Source organism: Micropterus salmoides, unplaced genomic scaffold (assembly GCF_014851395.1).
Source record: "Micropterus salmoides isolate LMB-PRFRI ecotype aquatic unplaced genomic scaffold, ASM1485139v1 Ms_hic_scaffold_13, whole genome shotgun sequence".
Classification (NCBI taxonomy): Eukaryota; Metazoa; Chordata; class Actinopteri; order Centrarchiformes; family Centrarchidae; genus Micropterus; species Micropterus salmoides.
In genome coordinates this window covers 10244070-10263886 of record NW_024040374.1, presented here as the reverse complement: position 1 = coordinate 10263886, position 19817 = coordinate 10244070, and the positions used below count along the sequence as shown (strand labels likewise).

Genomic DNA, 19817 nt, shown 5'->3' with positions numbered 1-19817 from the left:
TCACTTACTTTTTGTCTGTGGTTGACACTGAAACATTTGGTTTAATGTAAAACAAAATAAAATACTTCACTCTCTAAGAGAGTAAGTGTGAAACATGTGAAAATAATTATCACGAGTAAACAAAAAATCATATTCCTAGAGGGGGGTCATTGTTGGAATGGAAGTATAGAGGAGATGGATATACAACACAAACAAACACTAAACTGGAATCAACAAACAAGGCTTTGCCTTTTGAGTTTTCCTTTTCATGGGCAAACTATACGGTATATGAGCATAAGCATTTGATTTGTCAACACCTAAGCCCTTCTCTTTATGGTAAGTGTCTTTGATATTTTTATGCATAATTTGCAGAACTGCCATTATACTTTAAAGTATCTACAAAAAAACAAGGCAGTTGTGGAGGTATTTGCACTAAAGAAAGGTATGCAGTGTACACATTTGTTAGAATTGAGTAGAGGCTCTCGCCAAGCTACATATTAAAGTTTGTTTTTAAGTTAATTTTGTGTTAGAAATATGATTTTTTTTGTCAAATTAAATTGTGTTCTTTTATCCAGCAAGTAAGACATTAACAAAATTGAAAGGCTGTGCAAAGGGAAACAGCAAAGTAATGTCATGTTTTTAATGTGCTTATTCTGATGACAACTACTGTATTTTGAGTGGTGACAAGTGTGAAAAGCAGTGCTGGGCTAGTTAAAAGCTAGCTAAAAACGATTACGCACAAATTAACACACGAGATAGAAAATGGCTACAAATAGCTAAGGACACAAAACGCTTGTGAGAGAAAGAATATTTAAATTAGTAAATTCAAATGATTTACACTTTAAGTCAAACTTTCACAGTAAACCTCACTTATTTTCGTCTCCTTTCTGGAATATGCACTTTCCTGGTAAATTTTTTCATCAGCTCAATTTAAAAGGGGATTTCTAGTTGCACTTGTAGGACTTATTAGAATTTGTTAAATCATTAAACAAAGACAGAAGACAGTAGATCATTAAAATATGGTAACTGTTGCTCCAATCATACTCTTATCATACCTTCTTAATAAACTCACCTGGGTAACTCTCATTCTAACGTTGGTATGCAATGAGGGTACAGATGAATTCTGTTTCCACTGTATTTCTGTCCTGCTGTGCCATTTTCTCTTCATCAAGCTAAATACTATGTCACCTGTAATCTGTCAGCTGCTGGACAAGTGGATTTGAACATCATCGCTCTTTAATCTGTGCAAACAATACTACGTGTGATGGAAAGCCTATTCACGGTCGACTGAAAATAACTAGATAAAGGATAATTGAAACAGAATAGAAGAGCAATTGTAAAAGATCAGGGACTTGAGGCAATACATTGGAGGCACATGACAACGCCACGCCATAACAATACATACAGTAACTACAGTATACTGAGTATCTTTATTTCTGTGTGCTTCTTCTGTGTTCTGTGTGCTAAATAACGTTTCCCCGTTGGTCTACAAATTCATGGTATTGTGATAATCACAAGCCATGCTCCTCAACTCAACCCAGGCTTTCATTGGCTGTTTGCTTGCTTATCTGCTTTTTTTCTTGTTCTTTCGAAGACATGTTTATATAAAAACATTGAAAGTGGGTTAACTGGAAAGGCATCAAGGAGATTTTTTGAGCACAATTGCCTTTGCTTTAAACATAGAGAGGGGAAAAACTTTTGATATTCAGAGAGCGAATATAGCAGTGTGGAATGGCATTAATCATTTACAAAGTTTGATTGTTTTCCAGAGGAGAAGAAACATACACCAAGGCCCAGGATAGTTTGTTTTTGTTATATTTAAAAAGATAGCACAGCTTATTTGGCCAAATTGGAAAGCCGTGGCTCCCATGCGATTAGTACAGCAGCGGTTTCATATTTCATAGCAGCCTCCTTCCCTCCTCCTGTTTCTGCCGTTCACTCATTCCCCTCCACTCACCGGCTCCTTGCTTTGCCGATCTCTCAGTACTTGCCCAGTGGCAATATACAACTGCTCATTCTTGCACAATGAGAGAGGGAGAGAGAGAACAAAACAGGGTTCACACATGAAAGGGGACAATGATCCTTCTTCTTGGCTGCCATGATAAAACAAAAATCACTCTTTTAGGGAATAATTCTGCTTCATCAATTAAATATCAAACTAGTGGCTTCTCCAGAAAGAGAGATGAAGCCATCACCTCTGTTCTCTGGGGCTTCTTTTCCAATGAAGCAATGAGATTCAGATGAAAAGATTTTGTTCACGTATTCAGCTGATAAAAAAAACAAAACTGACAACAAATACATAAATCACAAAGAATCTTGACCTTGTTAACCTACATAGAGATATATTGATTACCTCATTTTAGTCTTGTTATGTTGTAAATTCTAATTTGTGTAATTAGATGTGTATCCTTCTGAGACCTATGCTGCAGAAAGGACCCAGAGTTGCTTGTTTAATTGGTCCATAAAAAGAAATGGTAGTCCTCAAGGACAAAGGCTAACACTGAAACTGTTTGGTCTCATTTAGGGGTGGAGCCAAAGCAACTCAAAAATCGAGATATTAGTGAACAAAACCCTTTGCAGTACACTAGCAGTCCCACTAAAAAACAATTACATGCTACTTAAATAGTCGAGGCTTATGGGAGCGAAAACAGTTTAAGAGTGAGTGTTTTATGTAGGTGCTGCAAACACACAAGGAGAGATTGTGTCAGAGTTAACACAAACACAGGCTGACTTTGAGGGACCTGTGCTTGTTAAGCCATTTCAGTTTTTGATAAGCAGGAGACATGAGGAGTTGTGAAAGTACCCTTCAAGTTTAAACATGCCCTGCTCTGGCTTATCAAACAAAAACCTGTTAGCGCCACTTCTTGTTTCCAAACAGAGTGTCAGTCCTGGGCCCTCTGTGTCTCTCTGTTCCTGCCTGGTGTATCTTACCCTCCCTCCTGCTCTCTACTTTGTCTGCTCTGTTTTTCCCTCATTTATCTCGTCCATTTCAACCTCTATACTTGGTCGATCTCTCCCGGTTTCTGCCCGTCTGCCCTATATTCTTTCAGTATGTTTTTATGCCATCTTTGTCTCCTCCTCTCATCTTTGTGTCAATTACATTTTAGTTCTCATTATTCGTTCCTTCTTTTTTGTTATCCATTTTCTCGTAAGCGTCTCTCATTCTACTTTGAACTGCTTCAGCCAACTATCATCATCTCCTCTTCTTTTCTGCAGTCTCCCTCCTGATGCAACACACTACAACTACAGTAACCTACCTGTCCCGCTCTCCCTCTTTCTACCTCTACTCTGAGCTGTCTTGCCTCTGATAAGGGGGAATATGAGATCTATACCTACCACACTCAGGTTGACTGGCGTGAAGGGCTTTGGCACAGGCAGATCATAGAGAGAATTCAGCATGTCATTCAAGTCATTTTCCTGGGGGAGAGAAACAAACAACAAAAGAAGAAAAAAAAACATAGGACACATGAATTTTATTTACTTGTTTTGTTGATGTGTCAATCTCTACAACAGTGCTGGGACGGGCGCTGCTGCAGACCAGAGGGCAATCCTGCAGCGAGGCCTGAAGGGCTCCCAAACATCCGACTGACATATGTTTAACAAGCAATGGTGAAGTTAAAAGATGGCTGAGTGTGGGGCTGCAGACACCCATTATCCAGCAGAGTAGATTTACGGCCGAGAGCGGGCTGTCAGTAATTAAGCAGGGGTCCCCACTCCAAAGACAGAGGCTTTAAGAAGCCGTTAGAGAGCTAGCTTGACCACAGAACAGGCCTCAAGATTATTTTTCCAGCATTTATGAGCTCCGCGACAAACTGGAGAAATTATGTGGACAACACTTTGCAACTTATACTTCTACTAAACTAGCTAACTACACAAAAGTTGGGCATTGTTGTTTGTTTTAGCTTATTCATATATTTGCGCTCTCATGGAACTTTGTTTTGGTTTTGGCTACGAGCCGTTGCTCGTTTGAGGAAATGTGCACTTGTGCAAGTGTGTATGTGTGTGCATGTGCGCGCCAGAGAGAAACAGAAACTAGAGAGGAATGGGCGGCAATATACAGTAAGAGAAGGAGAAGGGTGGGAGGGAGGGTTGTTGGGGTGTGTGCAATCGAACAGCCTCCTGTCATGAGAGGCTCAATGCTCACACGCATGGTCAGCAACACGGCCCGGGGAAACAGTTCATTTACCCCTCGCCTTAAACCCTCATCGCTCTTCTGTCTTCCCTCGTCTGTCAACATCTCCCTCTCGCCTGGAACGGACAGCGGGGTAAATAGAAACCAAATCATGCACACTAACACTTCAGTCACCCAGGATTTCCAGCAATCTTTTTGTCTCTCTCTTTCTCACACACAAACTGTCCCATTTTCCTTGTCTGTCTCTCTCTATATTAGATTATGCTGCTGGATTGCTTTCAATCACAGAAATGTGTGTGTATGTTAAACATTTATGTGATGTGTTTGCGACTGTCTGCTTTAGCAAGGCTCTCTGTCCTGATCATTGCTCTCTAAGGGGTCTTGGAAGAAGCAGTGACTATGTGACAATTGAAAGCGGTCCCAAAGCTCTCTGCATACCTCCCCTGCTCTGCCTCCCTCCTTCTTCCTCTCTCTTCAGTCAAAACATGGGAACATCACCTACACCCTCTGCGCTAGATGCTGCATATCTCTCCAGTTTGTTGCATATTTTACATTTCCCTCCCTTTGCTAGTACAATACAGTGAATAGTCAGGGGAAAAGACTTTTGTGAAGAGCGAACATTTGTGTGTATGTGTGTGTGTGTGTGTGGTTTCTTTTTTTTTTCTTAACGATTTGTTTTCCAGTAAATCATCAGGAATAACTTCCAGTGTCAGATCAGCGTTTGGTCTGTGAAATGTCAACATTGTTGCTGCTAACAACAGGAGCCAAGTCGAGCCCAAGACGGCGAACAAAACTTGCACACAAAAGGCAACATGCAGCATACAGAAGAACAGAATGGAGGAAAATATTTCACCACAGTGCAGTTTCAAAAACGCTAAACTGTGTGCTTGTTTCTCCGTCAAATCAAACCACAATATATCTTATTTTTCATGTAATGTACATACACTGCACACTGTATAGTACATACAATTATAAATAGTTGGCAGATCCAAAAGAGATGATTACCTGTTGTTTTGTTAGATAGTCTGCGAGAGTATTTAGCAACTTGTAGTAGATTTCAAACCATGGTAAATAACTGCAAGACAGAGAGACAAATACATTATTAATTACAATTATTAACTGTATAAGCTTCTACAATAAACAATTAGGATGTGCTGAATCAAAAACAGATCAGTACTGTGCACTTCTGCTGTATTTAAAAGAACAATAAATTTAGAGAGATTCAGTCTCCTGAAAACAGGACAGTGTCTATAAATAATTTCACCATCTGCTGGACAGTACAAATATAAACAGCATCAAGTTTGTTATGTATAGACTTGCAATATTACTGTGTGTGTGTGTGTGTGTACCTGCTATTGTCAGTGACCTACTGCTTAAAGATCAAATGCATACCGGACATTGATAATGGATTGTGATTCCAGCTACAGCTACTCCAAAGCACAGAGTCATTGTTACATTGAGAAAAAAAAGTAAATGCCATCTAGTCCTTATTATGACATTCTTCGTACCCAGGGCCCTCCGCATGCTTAGAATTCCTGTCATGTCTGCTCTTTCTGTTAAATTCACAGCCCACACGAAGGATAGGTATGAGAGAAACAAAAAAACAATGGAGTTTAGAGGGATGCTAAGGTTTACAAGCATGCTGCTCACAGATGCACAGGCTAAACAAAAATGCAGCCCAAGATGCCTCCTGCTTCCCCCCTTTCTCCACCTCCTCTTTCTGCCCCTCTCTGGGCTTCTTTTTATGCCCTGCACATTTAAAAAAATTATTCGCCTTATGCAGTTAATGTAACATAAATAAATTCATTAACAAGCTCACAATAATTTATACTGCAGTGTTTGTGTTAAAGCTAATCACTAGGTACACCCACCATAAGCTAAAAGCATCTGCAGCATGGCTTTCTTTACAAAGTTGACATATTCTTGGCCAAGTCGACTTGCTTTCTAGGTGGAGGATGGCCAACATTTTCTTTTGGCATAAAAGCTGCAAGGACTCAGTTGATTTAATGTTATGCAATCAAATAATGAAAACATGGTGTCCTATCAAGGTATTGAATTTTTATTTAGTTTGGGGTTTTAACATGCAGTTTTGAACACTTCATGAATAATGATTCTAGATAAGGACTTTTTAGCATTGCAATGAAATAAACAGAAACTCCCATTAATGCTTCATTAACTTGCCTGGACGCAAGGGTTGAAAAATAAATTAGTGGTCAAATGAGCCAATCAATCAAAAGTGGATTTTTACTTGCCCACAAAAGTATTTCTTATTGTCAATAAGTCAACACAGTGTTAAATACAAGTCATTAAGAAAATAATTTAATTCAAATGATAAAGATCTTCAATCTGCAGTCTCTTTGTTATATAATTATAAATTCATAAGAGTTAAGCTTTGATAGAGTGTGAGCCAGTGAAGTCCTGCTTAGGCAGTTGGCTTGAGACCGAGGAGTTTACAGGGCATGGGTCACTGGCTGCTCTGTAGACTGGAATTAACAGACAACAAGAAAACAATAAAGTGAACCTAATGCAAATTTTCATATCGCTAAATCCGCAAGGGGCCAATGACAGGCTGGGTTCCCGGAGAAGTGCAGCCGAGCGCACCAATCAGAGAGGTTGAGTGACCATTAGTCTGAAACAATCAGCCTCTTAACGCGGCAATATTTTGACGTCTGTGTGAAGATTTACCGCAATCAGGTCATACTCACAGGAGAAACTAAATCAAACACGCGTATGTTAATTCATATGCTGACCGGATACCAACCTGAAGACCTATTTCTGCCACGTCAAACTAAATACAGCACAAATATCTGCATATGGGGTCAGTTTACATTTAACAATTACACAAAAAGTTCAGTCTGACATAATGACTTAGGGAGAGAACAAAGCCTTTGTATTATCTGCCTCCTGTATGCCTTGTTTAAAAAGCCAGGCTTCTGGACAGTAATCCATTTTTCACAGTTGACGGGGATGTAAATAGGACTCTCGCTGTCAGAGCAGCCGTCAGGCCTCACAGATCTCACAGTCATTACACTCCTACACCAAGGTGCTGTAAATCCTTTGTTTTAGAGGAAAACGCATGATCGCTGGTGAAGGCAGCCAAATTATCAATATTCTTCTAACACCTTCCTATAATAGGTAATGGGTTTTTATGAGTTATTCAAATGCAATAGAATGACTTTAACTTAAAGATATATTGTTTTGCTCTACTTACACCCCAGCCCCCCCCACCGCCCTCTCTTTGTTGATGCAAAGTTAAAGTTTGGAAAGCTTAGAGAGATACTCCTACTCGTCACAGTTCATTGCTCAGATCTGTTTGTGCTTCGCAAATCCTCCGATAGAGAAAGAGGCATCCATCACTAGAGTGCTCAGTGCGTGGGGGCCCCGCAATCTCTCCTGCCATTTTAAACACATGTCTTCTCAAAGTGCCATGTACTCAAAGAATGAACCAGTTAATCTTCGGCCCACTCACAGACGGTCACGCTCTCCATCCCAGGCTTAGACCACCTAACAGCACGGAAATATCTAATAGATGACGGGCCAATGGAAGTGCCTTTTATTGAACTGACAATTATGCTATTAGGTACAGGTTCACACACAAAAACAAATATAGCTGAAATGTGAAGAAAAAAAATCTAGAGTGAAATAAAACACAACAGTTACTGAATCTCTTTGGACAGTAGACACTACTCCATTTCATTTTTACACCTCAGTAGTTAAGGTGCTTGATTAACACTTTATATATTAGGGCACTTATATCAGCCCTTTTTGCTGCCATAAACTACCTGTTGGGTGCTAGCACGACATTTACTCTTGTTCCTTAGATGAGTTTTAAATCTCCTTTAATGCACAGGCACCTGTAATCGTAAGTCATCTTACACTTTGTACACTTTCGGCTCAGTGGAAGATTTCATTACACCTTTACTTTCTCAGGTTAAGGGTTAAGTACAGGAAAGGAAGTGTCCTCCTGTGACCCACTAAGTGACCACTAACCGGAGCAACGCAGTCCCTAAAATGTATCCTAAAGCCTCAGTCATTAAACAAAACTGAGCAAACATTTTTCATGCCCAGTTTACTCACATGTTCAACAGAAAATCCTTCAAATGTGGGAGACAAAGAATGAGAAAAGGTATAACAGTAAAAAAATAGAGAAAGTTATAATTTTTTTTGGTGTGTTGTTTCTTCTGTTTTTTTTGCCTAAAGGGAGCATAGCCCTTTCGGCCATGGCTTTAGCAATGAGACTACAAAGGGCTGTCCACATAAAACTGTCCTACTCATTAAGGCACTTCCTCCTGTAAGCAGAGGTGACAATTTTACGGTCCCAGCACGTCAACAATCACAGAGACGCAAACAGTTTTAATTACTTTTATCTTATATCCATTGGAAATTATAGACTGAATGCAAAAGAGTGAGTGGGCCTCGGCCTTCATGCTTTAGATTTTAACCAGATACATTTTAATTGATAATTCTTTAAGATAAACAACAAGTTTTTCTCATTTTTCTTTGGTTACCAAGAAATCTGCTGTCTTGCCTAAATAATATGGTAAAATGAGAACACGTTAAAGAATAATAAACAAAGAAAATAAATGTCTGACCAAGGACCTTTAACGCAGGAACTTAATTTACACATTTCTTTGATGAGATATCTAAATGGTTTTTATGCTTTGCAATATTTTTACTTATCTTTGCCCAACACAGTGGGGCTACTTAAGATAAGAAAAGTAAAAAGATCAGGACAAAAAAATTAAGAAAAACCTAACTGGGGAGCACACAAACAATTTTAAATTAACCCTCAAAAAACCTAACAACTTTCTATACAATATTTTATTATAAATGAAGCGAGCCATGCAAACTACTCAGAATGCATAATGAATTTTATACATCATATGTCAAATGAATTAGCATGTCTAACTCAGCGAGAGGGACAGGGGAACCTCTGCTAATTGGCAGTGAAGCTTCATGCATAATTATGGGCCAAGCGTCTTTGCTGTCGCACTGTGGCAGTAGCCGAATAACGAGGAGAAGAGAGAGAGAGAGAGAGAAAGAGAGAGGGACAGAGAGAGAGAAGAAAAAAGAAAAACAAAGGCCATGGAAGCTGGCTGGGAAGGGTGGGTGGTGTGGGGAGGAGGGACACTGTTCTTCACAGCAGCTCATCAGGGCAGCGACAAACCCACGACTGTCCATCAACAGCCACACACATCCAACACACACACACACACACACACGTACAGAGGCGATAGCAGCACCTACAGAAGTCTTGCTTTACACTAACAGAGAAAAAGAAAAAGGCTTTGTGCTTCTTTTCCAGTTTGTTGTTAGTTCATACATTAATTAATAATGCATTTATTTTGTACATTTTCCTCAGTTTATTCTAAAGTGCATAAGCCTGTCCACTGAGATTAGCCCTGGGGTACTCCTTCTTTGTAATGGTAAGGTAATTACATCTGTAAAAACATTGTGTCAACATGCAATTACATGGGAATTAAATGATAATAGCCTTTGTTGGAGAGTAATTATGCAAAGAACATGCAATTTCCCTGGGTTTGGTGTACTCATTTATGTACACTGTGATATGATAAATCCACCTATGAAATATCAAAAACTGCTAAACTTTTGGATAATTATAGGCACATCACTAACATATTTGTGTGGGCAGATGAGACTATAACTTTGTTATTCTGGCATAGCTCAGTGTGAAGTGTGAGAATGAATGGAAATGCAGTCTCAAAAATCTGTGTTCACTTTTAAGATCTTTTAAATTATTTTTTTTAATCATACTTAAGAAATAAATGCAGATTTTAAAATAAAACTGTTCTGAGACATCCATAGATAATTTGTAAAGGGACAGAACAGACCAAGTCTAGCTTATTAAACAAGTAAATAAAGACACTGGTGTTTGAACAAGTCTATTTCCTCCTCAGGAAGTAAAATGTGGAAGGCTGACTTTTATATGCTGGATTTTATGAAATGCCGCATATCTTTTAACACATCCAATTGTCTCTCTTTTGAAATTTGTTTAATTTCTAATGAATTAAATTTGAATATGTTCATGCTTTTAAAAACTACAAAGTGTATGATACCCAGTGTTGAAGACTGTAATAAGATTCAGTGATTTTGAATCAAGAATACAAAGATATATATATACCTTGGAGTGTGAATTTAACAGAAAGGCATAACATGATTTAGTTATGTCTTTTTGTACGCGCGTGTGTGTGTGTGTGTGTGTGTGTTACCTGAGCAGACATATGCAGACCCGGCAGCCTTGAGTGAGTCGACAGAAACCAAACCTCTGTTTGCCGTCAATGTCCGTCAGCACAAAGGTGAAATTCTGCCCCACTTGACTCTGGGAAACCCTGGGGTCGGACAGAAGGTACAAAGACACACACTCAAAAATGGCCAAAGGCACAGAATGACTTAGCAGTCAATTGAGTACAAAAGGGCACAATAAATATATGAAATCTTGTATATTTAAAACACAACATAACAAAAGACAATTTGGTCTAGCTGGATAAGAAACAAATTCATTCTCAGATAAAATCTCACCGCAAGTTAAATCTCTAGACAAGGTCTAAATCTGTCACATATTTCCACTATGGTTGCCTGAAAAACTGTAAAAAGCCTTCTTACCCCAAGGTAAATTTCAGAGAAGCTCTGTACATCCCTACGCCACTAGATGGCAGCAGCTCAGCTTAAGTAAAGACTGTACAGACCTCCCCCCCCCCTTTCTTTTTACAATGGGAATTTTAACATATCATCTTCCATACTAAAATAAGAGGCCGGTACTTTTCAGAGAGCTGCTGGCCTGATCGGACCTATATTACGTAGAAGAAAACACACTTCCTTAGACTCAGGACTCTTTCACACACATGCACTCTTTAACATGCTACTGTGTACGTACGACACATTAAGTGGGCAGGGCACCGATGACCTCATCAGCATCATCCTTAATTAAACTTGTTATCATTATCACCATCGTAATCAGGTGTCCTCACCATGCCAGCATTTACATTTATGGGGTTATTTTGCCAACAGCTGTGTACTTCAGTACAGGTACAGTCAGTACAGACTATGTGTGGAAAAATTTGTTGGGGTTTAAGACCAGAGAAGCTACTTGGAAGCACACCCACAAATACACTGATCATTACACTTTGACTGTTAATAAATCATGGTAATTTCACCATAACACAAATGTGTGATGCACAATACACATGATCTCATTTCCTTTTTCAAATGCATGTGTCTCTGTAGGTGAGAGGAGGGCTTGGTGTCTGTCTTTGTGTGTGTGTGTGTGTGTGTGTGTGTGTGTGTGTGTGTGTGCGTGTGTGCGTGTGTGCAGCGTGTGTGTGTGCGCGCAGTGTGAAGGAGGCTAAAGTGAGCTGCAGTGTTAAAAAAACAAGGAAGCAGAGAGGGAGAGGAATCATACCTTTCCACGTCAAAGGGGAAGCAGAACTTTGGTATCGTCTGAAGGACCTCCTGAGAAACCAGAACAGAGAGAGACACACATACACATCTTTTTAGAGATGCACACATCACGGGAAAAACAAATAATAACCGCGTATTTCAATACAAAAATCTCTTGGGCTTCCACTAAGTGGGTGCTATCAACTGGCTGAACAAAATGAGGATTAATGTTAAATGCTGCTGATAGCAATCTGACAAAGTCTTCACATCCCAAACACTGCAGCCTAAATGCATTTAATCCAAATGAATGGGCATTATAAAGCACTTCATTTGGCAGAACAGGGTGGAAAGGTTCCCTTTTTTTACAAGGATGGAGAGGGATCCTCTATCCACAGCTTGAATAATTAGCACTTAATGAGTTCATCGATTATTGGGTGCCAAGGGGAGATGAAAAGACGAAAGAAGAGAGAGAAAGAAAGAGAGAGAGAGAAGAAGAGAGAGGGGACACGCAACACCAAGACTATGGTGGCAGATTGTAGTGACAATGGGCTAAGCAGCTCTGAGGGGTTAAGAGGTAGGAGGGGGTACAAGCCTTCGGGGCTTTACCTCCCAACACCTCCCTTGTGAGTTGGGGGAGAGTGGGGAGGGTGCACGTCTGCATGCTTTTGAAGCGAGGTGGGAGGAGAGGGGAGGGGAGGGGAGGGAGGGGGCACCTTTCCACCAGCAGCATATGGATTTAGACAGGGAGCAAGAACAGAGCGGAGCACCATATGGGTGAGCCACTCCAGACCAGCCACACAGCCACCAAGTACTGGGTCCTCGCCTCTCTGGCTGCTAACCTGGCCCAGAGTAGGCGCCAGGCACCAGGTCCTTTTTGCCGTCTGTCTTTCTGCTACCTCTCTCTCAGTTCTGGCCAGGCTCTGCCAACCCACAGACTAATCCTGGGGACTGGGTGGCTGTTTGCTCTGCTCTGGCCTCTCTCACTGTCTCTCTCTTTCTCTTGGTTTGCCTGCCAAGCTCGTCCACTGAGCCGAAGGTCTGTCTGTCTCTTCTTTCTGAATGGAGATGTCCGATCAGAGAGTGATGCTGCTGCTCCAGCATCCCACTGTCTACCTCTCACTCTACCTCTCTCTCTCTGCCTCCCCCAGGGACCGATTCTGACGACAGGTTGGGTGTCTTCTGCTGCTGCTGCTGCTGCCTACTGTTGCTAAGACCTCGCCGCGGGGAGCAGTCACTGATCCCCCACCGCCCCTCCTTATCAAAACTTGAAGCTGCCAGCCCAGCACAACACAACCATCACCATAGACAAGCAAGCAGCAGCAACAATGAGCTTTGACAGAAGGAGGAATGAGGGTATCTGTGTGTGTATTTGTGCATTTGAGTGCATGATGTATGTGAGTGCCTGCCTGCTTCAAGGACTTCGTGCATTCAATGTGAGAGGGTGGTTAATGTGTTTGTGTGTGTGGGCGGGTGGCTGAGTTTGACTTGGCTATATGTTTGTGTGTGTGCATGTGCCTACATATGGAGAATACAGAGGGGCGGGAAGGCGAGTCGGGGTGGGTGGGAAGTGCTTGTTTCTACTTTTCAGAATCTGTGATAAAATTGAGAACTCAACAAAAACGGAGGGCTCAGTGGCAGAGGAGGTCTCTGTCTCTGCTGTGGGTGTGTGTGTGTGTGTGTGTGTGTGTGTGTGTGTATACATGTGTGACTGTGTCTTGGCGTGTGCGGCTGTAAAACTGTCACACACATCAGAGCTGCCATCGCTGTATGCGTTTGCTACTATTATTAACCACTATGTACGCACACCAATATGTTCCAGAGAGCCCTCCCTGGCGCACTGCATATGGCAACACAAACCCAAACAGACACGCATGTGTGCACGCACGCACGCACACACACACACACACACACACACACACACACTTGGTTTTCCTGCAAATAAAAACATTTGACTTGCCAGATTTGAGAGTTGTCACAGCCCCGCCCACATCAGTTGTCTGTGTTTGAGTGACAGTCTAGGGGCTGTAGAGACTCTGATCTCATAAAGGACAAGTGGGAAGTGATGTGTTTGTATGTGTGTATAATGTGACATAGAAATAGCATATATATATATATATATATATATATATATATATATATATATATATATACACACACACAAACACACACATTGTAAGCTCCATCAGTCTGTGAACCTCAGGTATGCTGACGCCATACAGTCTATAGTCTATTAAATGGCTAAAGACAACAGAATAAAAATGTCCAGACAGCAGTTTATAAAATAAGATCTACCTTCCTTCTTTATCTACCAATTTTTAGTAATATATTTTAGGGCTGCAATTTATCAAATCATTATCAAATAATCTGTTGATCATCTTCTCGATGTCAAAAAATAGTGTGAAAAAAAGGAAAATATTAATCACTTGTCAGTCAAACTAGTAGCACATCTTTCTGTCAATAGACTAACTTATTAACAGACAAATTGGTTTAGCTCTAATACATTTATATCAATATGACAACTTCTGTTCTTTTCTGACCATGGGACATCTAATCACTAAATGTAATGTTTTGTATGAAGAAAATCCAAACTTTCAAGGGAAACTGCTGAAACATAACCTGACTGCTATAGTGTATGTTAAAGCACGCTTACCAGCAAATACTCAGTCTATAGAAAATTTACTACAAAACCATGCAAATAGTTTTGGTCTTTTTGACATATCCTAATCTGAGATTTCTGCCTCCAACCTAATATAATGGACAAAACAGAATTTAATTGGAAGTGTTCACAGAATTAAAAAAAAATTACATTTTATTCACAGCATGTCCTTTTGGACTCAGTGTCTCCATTAGTCTGGATAATCTACAGACTATGAAAGTAGTTCAATATGCAAAGAGACTGGAATATCTAAAAATATATATTTTATAAAAATCCAACATAAATCTCAAAACTAAAACCAAAACTATCCGCATGGTGCGATACCACTAGGGGTAAGTGAGAAAATATGTTTTTTGGTAATTTGCTTGAATCGACCCTTCATACTGAGCTCAACAGTGTTCCTGTTCCAACACCCCTTTCAGTTTTAACCAAATAGACTGCTTGTATGTGATATGCAACTCATAATCTTTCTTTTCCTCATCTGTCAGTCTGTTTTCGGTTTCCTACATCATACCTGTATTACTGATAACTCTTGTTTCGCATCTGTATTGCTCTTTCCACTTCCCTCCCTCCATGGCTGGGCCCTATACCGTGGGGATATCTAGACAGGAATGGCATGAAGGGTGGGGGGGGGTTGTTCTTCCACAGTCTCTTAGTACAGTAAGCCCCCTACCACACACACACACTCCCCCTGCTTGCCATTTTCCCAAGACAAAAGAAAAAGAAGCAGCTAATATATTTGCAGCTTTGTGAGAGGGGGGGGGGATCTGCTGCAAAGACTGGGCTTGGCAGACACTGGTGTGTGTGTGTGTGTGTGTGTGTGTGTGTGCGTGCGTGCACGCTGTTTATCGTGAGTGGAGACAAGGGTATCACTCAGTGAGACAGAATACTCTGGGTTCCCCCAGCGGACGATCTTGCTATCACTACACCACAACACTACAACAGCACACAGCAGCCCGATACCCCTGCAGAATAGCACGGTTCAGCAGGGGAGAGCAACAAACTTTGCAGCACAGGGCAACAATCTTGCTTTTCTCTACTCTTAAAAAATAAGCCTAAACTTCACTTTTATTAATGTTCTACTCTGACTCTTTAGAAGTAATTGTGGTGGGTTGCATTATATATGGTTCAAGCATACAGCATGTACTTGCGGGATTTGACACATGACAGTTCATACTCTGTGGGCTAGGCGTGACTGTCACTAGCACACATATTCATGGACCTTCCCTCTTGGCCACCCACTAACACTAAAAATGGGAAAACCAGCTTTTAAGATCACAGCAAGTGGACCGAATGAGGCTGAAAAAAAGTGTCCTTTATAAACAGATTAAATGCTAAACTCACCACCAGCCATGGTGTTTCATTTTGGGTGTGAACTTCATGAGCAATATTCGTTTTCCCATATGCTTGCAAATATAGAGGAGAGAGGACGAGGAGTGCTGTAGAGAAATGTGGATGCAAAGAACGAAGGAATGAGGATGGCGTTAAAGGGCAAAATGCTGAAAATAAACTATGAGGCAAAAAGGAAAAGAAAGAGAGAAAGACAGAGGCAGACAGAGAGACTCACAAGAGTGAAAGTCATAAGGAAGGAGAGATGGAAGAGGTATTCAGACGGACACAACAGCAGGAGAAGGGAGGAAAAAAGGGAGGAAGGAAGAAAAGGATGGAGGGAGAGGCAGCTCAGTTCATGCCCCTCTCCCCATGCAGCGAGGACTCCTCCCTGGGGGGACTCAGACTTTAAGCCCCTGCCCTGCTTTATATTCCCATGGCTACTGCAGCCAGATCAATCTAGCGCGCTACCCAGTGTAACTCAACCCAGTTCAGTGCAGCCTGGCCCCCAGGGCCCTCAATACAGGGCTGGTGGCAGGCAAATTTGTAAACGTACCACTGGTATACCCATATTAGAAGTGGACTTTAAAGGTCTATATCAGTGTTTTTGCATGTGTTCGACCATTACTACAATTCACATACACTTTACATTACTGTCAGCTGTTTCAAAGCATGCTGTACTGTTTTAGACGTCTGAATGTGCTTTTTAACTGTATCATCCATCACAATGCACATCGTGGCCGCTTTTATTTTTTGTCTAAGCTAATTTATTATTTCCTGGTAATGCAATTGCAAGTGCAGACTGATTTGAAAAGCCTGCAATGCATTACCACACAAAAATAACATAGGCCAAAATAATACAGACAAGATGTTCACTTTGATGGATAACTCAAGTCTTTGTAAGATGAGTTTTTAATACCACATGGAAATGAATAGAAATCAATTAAAGCTGGGAAGGTAGTAAAACAGATTCAAACACCTAAAACAGCATGGTATGGCTAACCATCTGCATGAGGATTCAACTATGAACTATGCTCAGCTCTGGAGCAGTGTGTCACACACGGTCAACTATTGTGTACAAGGCATTAACGTAATCAAACCAGCACTGAATTATTTTGTTCTTTTTACATGCCAACAACCCCTCTCCAGCCATGTCAATAGTTTTATCTCACGGTCTGTGAACTGACATCATTAATGTCACTGCATAAATTTTATGAAGGTACATAAGAGCATTACACGTTTGCTCGAGATTCAAACTGTTGATCTCTAGGCTCAAATTTGGTGAACCACTGCTGGTCCTTCATGGAAATCTAGGGGAGGGGGTTTCAATTTTGGGTCTCACAAAAGTCAGGATGCTTCTGCCCTTCTGAATCCCTAAACTGCGACAACTAAGCAAAACTTTATCCACTGAGGAAGGCCATGAGGTGCACTTTAATGATCATGAGAAGGCTAGTGCGTAGACCTTAAGTTCAAATTTTTATGTCATACTGCTTTATTTAGTTTCAGTCAGCACACACAGTAGTTAAAGTCCAAATAACAGGTTCTTTTTAGGAATGCTGAAAGTCAAACACCTTGTTAAACAAACATACAGTATTTGAAAGAGCCCACCCGGTTCATGTGTCACAACTCTAATTATAATTATATCATTATCATGGTCCAATATAATGGCAACTCCGTACTGTAATGCTATCACTGTGCACTGGACGGCTGACTTAATAATAACTTCACATTAATAATGTCACGCCTCTGAGGACTCTTTTTTTTTTTTTGCTCAAGCTATCCGTGCATAGTAGTGCATGAGTATTCCCCAATGGATGATTGCTCTGTTGGAATCAAAAGTGTGCGTAAAGACTTGGAGGTAAAAGTTCAGAGAGAACAGTTCCTCTTTGAATATTTTTAATGAGTGCAAGAAAACTGGTTTGTGCAAAGCTATCTTTTCCTTATGTGTCAAACATGCAGTATAATGGAGTTTTAAGGCTATAGTGGTTTGTAGCCAGCGCTTCAACAGTATAATGACATAGTCAGCAGGGCTACAAACACATCAGCGCTGGAAACCACAGAGCCTCCACTCACCCTTCCTTCACCTCTTCCTCCCGCACGCTCTTGTGCCCTCTTCATCACCTCCTCTCTTCCTTCCCTTCTCTCCCGTTCCCTCCATCCTCTTTCACCTCCCTCCTGAACCCCCTGTCGTCATCTTGGATTCCCCCCCTTCCTGCATACCCCACCTTTTCCCTCACCCTTACCAACACCCCTCGTCCCCCCTCTCACCCCCCTTTTCCCAATTAGTCTGTCTGTGTGCAGCTACCCGGCCGATCTCTGCCCATCCTGCCGGTGCTGGTTCGCTCACCCAGCCCCTCTGGCGAACATGACAAAGAGAGATCCTCAGTATTCAAACAGACACACTGCTTTCAAATGCCGAATGGCAGGGTCGACCTGGGTGCAGCTTTAAGCAAAATATTCAAATTCTCAGCCTTTCTTTTTTAAGAATTTGCATGGATATGCATTCATTTGCAATGTGTAAAGGCACAAGGACAGCTGAGCCTTGGTTTTGGCGGGGGGGAGGGGGGGGGATAAATAATGCAGAATAAAAATGTATGATGGTATGAAATCTTGATTGGGTGGACTAGTGGATTAAAACTCAGTTCAAAACAAATAAAAATGCAAAGTCATAAACAAATGACGCATGTACATTTTTGGCAATGAACTGATTATCGGTACAATTTCTTGGAAAAGGGAGGGAGTTAGTTTCTGATCTAATATACTGTAAACAACAAACTTCCTGAACAACTTCCTGTTTCTTCAGTGATCTCCAAACTGCACCAGATACCGAAAGGTTACTGGATGTGATACTATAATGAGAAAGAAAGACAGAGAGAAAGAGACAGAAAGCAACAGCGGCAAGACGAAAGGAAGGTGAAAAAACGTACAAGAGTCAGAGAGAAGAGATAAACTGGGGAAATACAAACGTTTAATGCCTTAATAGAGCTTTTAAAAACATTTTTAAAAAACATTAACATTATAACCCCTAAAGAAAATGTAGCATTGGTTATGACATAAATGAGCAGTTTTGTTCCAACAAAACAAGGGGTTAAATCATATTTCTCAATTTTTTGTTGATTGTGATACCTCCCACACTAGCACCTTTTTGCACTCAAAGACGTTGGAAAATCAATTTGATTCATCTATATGAACAACTTATTCCAATAATCTTTACAAGCTCACTACATCTTCCTGAACAATACCATTATTTTCCAAACCAAACAAACACAGGTTACTGGAAAGTGTTGCATGAGTCACATTATAGTTAAGAACTGCTTGACTGCAGAAAGGCATGCATACCAAAGCAAACCACATTTGGACAATGCAAATGTGTTTTCAGAGGGTATGTCAGAAATGACAATGCAACATGTTCATTTTTACTGTTACTACTTTTGCTAGAAATTTACAGCGTGAGTGCCAAACAGAGGTACTGAAGTTCATGAAGAGAGGATATAGAGAGTGAGAACCAGGATTTAATCTCCAATGTCAGGACATAGCCTATGGATCGGACTTTTGTAGGTGACCCTGACCTCTGGCCTTCCTGTCAAGGGGGCATAAATGAAGACAATTCTCTGGTGGGGATCAATTAATATCAGAGTGATTCCTGCATAGATATAAGATGGTCAACTGGGACAATGTGTTGAAAAAATTAACATATATTTAATTCAAAGACTTCATAGTAAAATCTCCACCATTGCAGTATAATTTTACAACATGCAATTTAGCAACAGCAAATAGAGGAAACACTTAAGCCTTGTCTTATGGGCCCAGAGCTCATTTCTGAGGGCAGCTGAACAAATATATAGGAGTGCAAACATCATCTAACGCAGGTAGAGTAAAACTTAAAGATTTGGTAAGAGAGAGAACAAGACAAAAGAAAATACCAAAGATGACTGAGAGGGACAGTGGAGATGGCAAAGATGCTAGATTTAGAGATAGACACTATTCTGTAGGAATAAAAAAAGAATAGCGAGGAGAGGAACAGAACAATGAGCAGAGGCTCAGCCTCCTCTGGCCGCTGCAGACCTCAGACCCTGCAGAGATTTCTTTCATTAGGCTTTAATAGTATGCTGCCGGCTTGCCATTCTGACCTGTGCTCTGTGCCAGTAATAAGAACGGCCTTCAAAGCTGGACCAAAGCAACAGAGCTGCTTGAGAGGGGGAAGGTGGAGGGGATGGGGGGGTGGAGAGTGGTGGATGGGCACATGAACCGATGAGGTGCACTTTCAAATTGACACGGGGGCATTACATTTTCACATTCTTGCTCACTCTGCCCAAGCTGATA

At 40.9% G+C, this 19817-nt stretch overlaps 1 protein-coding gene across 3 annotated transcripts in view; it reads right to left on the bottom strand.

Moving 5' to 3' along the window:
- The window catches only part of dennd1b (DENN/MADD domain containing 1B), a 108802-nt gene that overhangs the window by 51948 nt on the left and 37037 nt on the right, over nucleotides 1–19817 (bottom strand). The window contains exons 4-8 of one of the 3 annotated variants that reach the window (XM_038715459.1): nucleotides 11532–11581; nucleotides 10342–10461; nucleotides 5117–5186; nucleotides 3316–3396; nucleotides 1937–1996 (exon numbers count right to left, since the gene is read on the bottom strand). In XM_038715459.1, coding sequence (XP_038571387.1) covers nucleotides 1937–1996; nucleotides 3316–3396; nucleotides 5117–5186; nucleotides 10342–10461; nucleotides 11532–11581 — 381 coding nt within the window. Of the gene's footprint in view, nucleotides 1–1936; nucleotides 1997–3315; nucleotides 3397–5116; nucleotides 5187–5460; nucleotides 5798–10341; nucleotides 10462–11531; nucleotides 11582–19817 lie in introns of those variants that run through there. The other 2 variants (XM_038715460.1, XM_038715461.1) reach the window with 2 other exon arrangements.